The sequence below is a fragment of the Curcuma longa genome, chromosome 21, assembly GCF_044706935.1.
Source record: "Curcuma longa cultivar G26 ecotype Majalengka, Jawa Barat chromosome 21, ITB_CL_G26_1.1, whole genome shotgun sequence".
NCBI classification, from domain to species: Eukaryota; Viridiplantae; Streptophyta; class Magnoliopsida; order Zingiberales; family Zingiberaceae; genus Curcuma; species Curcuma longa.
In genome coordinates this window covers 5524302-5531826 of record NC_133881.1, presented here as the reverse complement: position 1 = coordinate 5531826, position 7525 = coordinate 5524302, and the positions used below count along the sequence as shown (strand labels likewise).

General features: G+C 39.9%; 1 protein-coding gene across 2 annotated transcripts; it reads left to right on the top strand.

The window, feature by feature from the left end:
• Positions 1-1562: 1562 nt before the first annotated feature.
• On the top strand, positions 1563-6661 carry LOC141815314 (transcription termination factor MTERF8, chloroplastic-like). Of its 2 annotated transcripts, none has more exons than XM_074703250.1 (2): positions 1563-2748; positions 6619-6661. In XM_074703250.1, exon 1 carries the CDS (start codon positions 1569-1571, stop codon positions 2745-2747), a length of 1179 nt encoding a protein of 392 aa, XP_074559351.1. In that variant the 5' UTR covers positions 1563-1568; the 3' UTR covers position 2748; positions 6619-6661. The 2 variants fall into 2 exon arrangements, with proteins under 2 accessions (XP_074559351.1, XP_074559350.1); XM_074703249.1 differs by lacking the exon at positions 6619-6661 and adding an exon at positions 3565-3647.
• Positions 6662-7525: the final 864 nt, after the last annotated feature.

Sequence of the window (7525 nt, the reverse complement as noted above, 5' to 3'; positions counted from 1 at the left end):
TATTATTGTGTAGATATAGATATGCCAGATCAGGCAGGAATACCCGGTGATCAGACTGTGTTGCGAGTTATTGGGGGTTGGTAAGTATTGATATTATTAGTAATTTTTAATTCATATATTTTTTTTGTAATATATGCTTAATATTTATATGTTTTATAATGTAGTTTTACTCCAGATGGCCATCGAGTAACAACATACATATCCTGTAAATTTAAAGAACGAGTGTCTTTCTAGTACTATATGGAAACATGTAGATGAGGGGATGAAAGATTTTTACTACCAGAAATTTTTAACAAGTCATTTTTATTGCTAGGAGTTTTATTTTTATATTAATTTATAAACTTATTTTTGCAGAAAATATACTTAAGAGTCAGAGCACAAGGGAGCATTTGAAAAAATATAGAATAATGTCTGTGCCAAACTTTACAAGAATATGCTATATACAAATGCAGAGCACGAGTCGACCCTTTCGAGAGGGGATGATGAACTCAATCTGCGACTATGTCCGAATTGATAAGAGAATGGATTGATTCCTCAACTCTCAAATACCCTGGAGTCAGAGAAAAAATCACTTGATTCCTCGACTCTCAAATATCTATAAAGTCGGGGAGAGAATCACTCAATCTCTCAACTCTAGAACACCTATAGAATCAAGGAGAGAATAACTTGATCTCTTGATTCCCGAATGCCCATGGAATCAAGGAGAGAATGGTTTGATTCCTCACGAATATCTGTGGAATCGAGTAGAGAGGCAATACCCTCCTGCGTCGTGACCAACTGCAGTTTCTCGATTTATCTCCTCACAAATGGTCGTGGGGCCGATCGTGTGGGCCCGTTGGGATGACGGATTTCACCTTTTTTGCAGAAGAGTAGAGCAAATACTGTATCAATCCTAAGACTATGGGTTTAAAATAGTAAGTATTGATTAAACACTTAGAAGAGATATATTTAAAGTGATTTTAATCAATTAAAAATGATTTTAATTAAATTTAAGTAATTTGATAAGATGATAAAGAGTATTTTAAAATAATAATATTTATGTTTATATTTTAAACGCAAACAATGTGAAAGAATTATATGAATTAAAAATCTCAATTTTAATCGTATATGTTTCGTGTTTTTTTATAACCTTTTGAACAAGAAATGATTCAAAGGTTATAAAAAAATTTCAAAAAAAACTTTCACTATATATTTATATATAAATATGGGTATTGGTATGTAATTATATTTTGTTTTATATATACATAAATTTTAAATAATTTTAATTAAGTTGATATATTAGTATTTTTTGTATAATAATTTTAATAGTTGAAAAAAGGAATTTTTTAGTACAAAATATTGATAGAGCGTCAATTTATTTATTTTAAAATATTCTGTGGATGATTTGTATAATTTATTATGCCTTTTGGTTTTTGTCCAACTTTCTTTGCCGATGATTTTCACTAGAGGATAAAATGTAAATTATCAAATTCTGAGGATAAATGACAAAATTTGAAACATTACCCGGAACAATATAAACACGCTAGGGTTTTGGGGAAGAGCAGATTGAAATCTCCGAAGGAGAGACGATGAAGAGGCTAAATTACTTCTCCTTCTTCTGGAAAACCCTGTCTTCCACTCATTCTCCTCGCACCCACGATGCTGCCCTCCTCTTTTCCGTCTTACCTTACTCGGCCACCGCCGCCGGTGTCGCATCCACCACTGGGAAGCACATGTTCATGGCCCAGTACCTCGTCGACTCATGTGGCTTCGACCAGGAGAAGGCCACCGAGGCCTCGAAGCTTCTCAACGGCATCCAATCCCGGCAGCAGCCCGACTCCGTCCTTACCTTCCTCAAAAGTTACGGCTTCGATGACGCATCAGTAAAAAGGCTCCTACATTACTTCCCCAAATGTCTTCTTTTGGACGTAGAGAAGACACTTGCCCCAAAGTTCCGAGCTTTCGAAGATCTGGGTCTCTCCCCATCCGACATCGTCCACCTCGTCCGGTCGACTCCCTCCACCGTCCAAATCAAACACGAACGAACTGTGCCTAAGATCGAATTTTGGCAAGGCCTTATCGGGTCCAAGGATGCGCTAGTTAAGTCGTTCAAGAGCAACCGAGCGATTCTTGCGTTCAGCATCGAGAAGAAGATCCAGCCCAACCTTGAGTTGCTTCGGGAATGTGGCTTGGACGGCCCAAAGCTTGCCTATATCTTGCGGAATCGCCCACTGATCGTGACACATAATCCTGATTTCTTGAAATCCTTGATCAGTCGCGCGGAGGACTTGGGAGTGCCACGGACATCGGGGATGTTCCATCTCACTCTGTGTGCACTCTTCACGGTTAGTCCAGAGAAGTTCAAGATGCAAATGGAATTGTTCCGGAGCTTCGGGTGGTCAGATGATGATTTTGTTGCGGCATTCCAGAAATGTCCTGCCTTTCCGCTAAGGTCTTCGATGACGTCGCAGAGAACAATGGAGTTCTTGATAAATGAGGCTGGATATGCTTCTTCTTACATCGCTACACGTCCAGTACTATTGACACTGAGCTTGGAGAGAAGGCTACGTCCGAGACATCGGATCTTAGCAACGTTGAAGTCTAGGGGTCACTGTGAAAGTGATTACAAAGTAACAGGATACATGATGCTTTCCGAGGCTAAATTCGTAGAGAAGTACATTATCCTCTACAAGGACAGGTATCCAGATCTGGGTGAACTCTACGCAAGCTTAAAACATACTAATGCTTCTGATTCTGGACTTCAATGAGGTAAGTCATTTTTTCCCCTGCGAGTTATCATTTATGCTACCATTTTTTACTCTATGGCTTCTCCTTTGTCAAGCTCTAAAGCTAATATTTATGCCAACAAGCGTGAATATGAGAAGAATGCACAGAATCATAATCTTGTTTTTGCATGTCTATGCACGAAGATAAGAACAAATCACAGGATCATGATCTTGATTTTGTGTGTCAATCGAGCTAAAAGCTTACAGATTCATTGCTTGCTATGTTAGACAATTGTTGTTCTCATATTCATGCAAACTCTTCTACAAGAGGCATTCTTCCTTTATGAACATTCAGTAACATCTCCTTGTTTGAGTATTAGTACTCATGGATAGGTCCCGTGGAATGTTGCATGGTCGTCAAATGAAATCTGCTAACATATTTTTATAAAAGGGAGAGAAATCGCTGCTGCAGATGAAATGATTGATCACTTCTTGGATTTTGTCGATTGAAATGGTATTACATGTGTGATGTTGAAGCTGTAATCTTCCAAAACACTACACTACTAGTGAGTTTGTGACATGAAAGGCCAATTTGAACCCATGGGAACTATGCAAACTTTGGATGGCTGAGAACCAAATAGGAATGGACTAGTTTAAGAAAGAACAAGTGAGGTTAGCAAAGCTTTTTGTTGTTCAAGTGCCAATAATGCAAGATATGCCTCCAAAGAATTGGAAATGAGCAAATGAATCTCTTAGGAGTTATGTAAAGAATTAAAATGGTAAATAGATGCAATCTTACCTGTGGATAATAGTGAAGAACTGCTTTTGTGCTTTCCTAAATCTACCTGCTTCTGTACAGATCACAAGCAAGGTGAACTTCTTGTTCTCTGTTACACTCTTTTCATGGTAAGTCATTTTTTCCCCTGCAAGTTATCATTCAAGCTACCATTTTTTACTCTATGGCTTCTCCTCTATCAAACTCTAAGCTAATATTTATGCCAATAAGCTTGAGGATAAGAAGAATTCACCGAATCATGGTCTTGTTTTTGCATGTCAATCTGCATGAAGATAAGAACAATTCAAAGGATCATGATGTTAGTTTTGTGTGTCAATTAAGCTAGAAGCTCTCAGATTCATCACTTGCTATGTTAGACAATTGTTACTGCAAGAGACATCCTTCCTTTATGAACACTTCTCGAATGTTGTCAATTGAATGGTATTTACATGTGTTCCGGCCAAAATACCGTGGATGATTAAGCTATCGGCCAATGAACCGCTGATGTGCACACTCCTTGAAGATAACTGTCGGAAAAGGTAAAGGAACCTGAAAAATACTTAAAAAGAGAGTTGGAATAACACCAAGAGTGGGTCCGGGCAAGCCACTCCAACGCTCAAGCTAGTATTTTACGTGAGGAAGGAGTTTAAAGACTTGGAAAAAATTAAAGTTGATGTGTACATACCTGTGTCTATAGGTATGGATAACCTTTTATAGAATTGATCTCCGAAATATTAGCGTCTGTTTAGGAAATATTCTGAAATACCTATTTTGATTTTAAAAAGATTCTGATCGTCCGTGTCTTTTGGGGATAATTTCATATTTTTTGGAAGAAACAGTCTTAGGCTCTCCTGATTGTGCGGGCCAACCAACTCCTGAGATTAAGTAGGCTCTGAGGTCGAGACTTGAGGCCAAGATGGGGTCGGCACATGATGCGAAGTGAGCGCCGAGATTGGAACTCGAGGTCGAGATGAGGTCGGCATGTGATGCTGAGTCAATGCTGAGGCTGGAGCTCGAGGTCAATTTGGGGTCGGCGCGTGATGCTAAGTGAGTACCGAGATTGGAACTTGAGGTCAGCACATGATGCCGAGCAAGTGCCGAGATTGGAATTTAAGGTCTGGACTCAAAGTCGAGATGATGTCAACACGTGATGTCAAGTGAGTGCCGAGATTGTAACTCGAGGTCGAGATGGGGTTGACGTGTAATGTCGAGTGAGTGCCGAGAACGGAGCTCGAGGTCGGGACTTGAGGTCGAGATGAGGTCAGCTCGTGCCGAGATGAGTGCCAAGGTTGGAGCTCGATGTTGGGAATCGAGGTTGAGATAAGGTCGGCACGTAATGTCGAGTGAGTGCCGAGGAACTCAGGTCGAGATGAGGTTGGTGCATGATGCCGATGGAGCGTCGAGATCGGAACTCAAGGTCGAGACTCGAGGCTGAGATGAGATTGACACGTGATGCCGAGCTAATGCCGACGTTGGAGCTTGAGGTCAGGACTTGAGGCCGAGATGAAGTCGGCATGTGATGCAAAGTGAGTGCCGAGACTGGAACTTGAGGTTGAGATTCGAGGTCGAGATGAGGTCGACACATGATGCCGAGTGAGTGCCAAGGTTAGGTTCTAAATCTGACCTTTCTTAATGATTCTTCTCCTTCTTGTTTCTCAATCACATGATGTTCCATCAGCAACCACGTGTTGGTCCTAAGACTCCATCGTATTACAAGTCTTCTCGATTAGTCTAGTCGAAGGAGACATAGTCCAACTAACTGGACTGTGCTGAGTTGTTGTGAGATATCTTGATGAAGTGTCATCACTCCACCACATTACAAGCATCCCCAATTAATCTAGTCGAAAGAGGTGTGGTCCGACTGACTGGATTGTGTTGAATTGTCGTTGTGATACCTTGATGAAGTGTCATCGTTTTGCCACATGTGGATGAAGTAGCCATAATAGGATCTCGAGCTCGGGGCTCGGTGTAAGGTTATGTCGCGAGCTTAGGACTTGGCGCTCCAAGTTTATCGTAAGACTAAGTCGTGAGCTCGGGGTTCGGTATTCCATGCCTGTCATAAGGCAAAGTCGCAAGCTCGAGGCTCAATGCTCCATGCTTGTTGTAAGGCAAAGTCGCGAGCTCGGGATTCAGTGCTCCAGGCCTATTGTAAGGTAAAGTCGTCAGCTCGGGGCTCGGTGTTCCAGACTTGTCATAAGATAAAGTCGCGAGCTCAATGCCCCGGGCTTGTCGTAAGGCAAAGTTAGCGAGCTCGTGGCTCGGTGTTCTAGCGCTTTCGTAAGGCAAAATCAGCGAGCTCGGGGCTCGATGCTCCAGGCCTGTCGTAAGATAAAGTTGTGAGCTCGGAGCTTGGTGTTCCGAGTCTGTCGTAAGATAAAGTCGTGAGTTCGGGGCTCGGTGTTCCAAGCCTGTCATAAGGCAAAGTCGTGAACTCTGAGTTTGGTGCTCCAAGCTTATCGTAAGGCAAAGTCAACGAGCTCGAGGCTCGGCGCTTCGAGCTTGTCATAAGGCAAAGTCGCTCGGGGCTCTAAGCCTGTCGTAAAACAAAGTCACGAGCTCGGGGCTCTAGGCCTGTCGTAAGATAAAGTCACGAGCTTAGGGCTCGGTGTTCCGAGCCTATCGTAAGGTAAAGTCGCGAGTTCGAGGCTTCGGTGCTTCGAGTCTATCGTAAGGCAAAGTTAGGGAGCTTGGGGCTCGGTGCTCCCGAATTGTTCTGAAAGCATGGATGCATTGCTCAAGAGTACTCGGGAACTCCCAATTACAATACTAATAAACGACACACGGATGAAGGTTGCACAATGATTTTATAATCGTAGGGAGGAAATGTCTAATTCTACAGGAGTACTAACACCATTAGCTATGAAGGAGATTAGCATTAGGAGATAAAAAATTGCATACTATACAATATATCCACATAAAAGAACAGAAATAGAGGTATAAACTTCAATATCCTCTTATGTAGTTGACATGGAGATTTGTAAATGTGATTGCGGTGAGTTTTAAATTTCACGGTTTCCTTTGCTCACACACTATTGCAGTGTATTTATACAGGAATATGGACATGTATCAATATTATGAGCATTATTTCTTATTTGAAACTTAGAAAATTACTTACATGGATCGCATTTATCCATGTAGAAGTAAATAATTTTGGCTAATAGGTGAACAAGATTGTATTGTTTTATCACCTAGTAGCCTTGTGCAATCTGGAAGAAGAAAGAAAGTGACGATTTCGTCCAAGCATATGGGAAAGGATAGAAACATGTGTAGTAGGTGCAAACAATTAGATTATAATAAAAGATCATGTAGAATACCTCTAGCAAGTTGATATATATATATAGTGTGTTATTTTGTGATAGTGCTCAACTTTTGTATGTATTTGACATACAAAACTATTATTATAAAAAATATCATTGTGATAAATGGATGTGTATTTTGATTAAGATCACATTAATTTTAAAACTAGTGATATATATTTAAATGTCTCTATGTTATGTTATTTTGTTTCTATATTCATATGTTTTTTTATATAGAGATATAAATTGTGTGTTGGTATATGTATTTAGAATGTGTTGGATGCAATCAGAATGTTTGACAAATGACTGATGAACCTTCGCCATTCAGACAATCTAATGGTTGTATTTTCATAAATCAGATGAGTCCTACAAACTCATTTATAGTGTCGATTAGTGAATATTATTATTCTAACCCTTATAACTCTGCTTTTAATAAAATTTCTCAAGATTTTATGAGACCAATAGATTTGTACGGTCTTGCATGCTTTTGACATACTCAGGAATAATCCAATAATGTTTAAAAAATTATTTTTCTCAATACGATGTATTACAATGTAGTTTGAGGGCATGGATATATTCAGGATCACTGGAAGAACACATAAGACTTGATTCTATGTCATTCCAAGGTCTCTAGGTCTAATAGCCACTTCTGCACAAATGGAACTCTTTTCTATTTATCCAAGAAATAGAAACAGTTTTTGTTATCCAAACTAAAACATAGTAATATTTTTTAACTTTTAAGACGAGTC

Excerpts from the sequence above, each read along its gene's own strand:
- LOC141815314 (XM_074703250.1), top strand. The coding sequence starts at position 1,569 with ATGAAGAGGCTAAATTACTTCTCCTTCTTCTGGAAAACCCTGTCTTCC.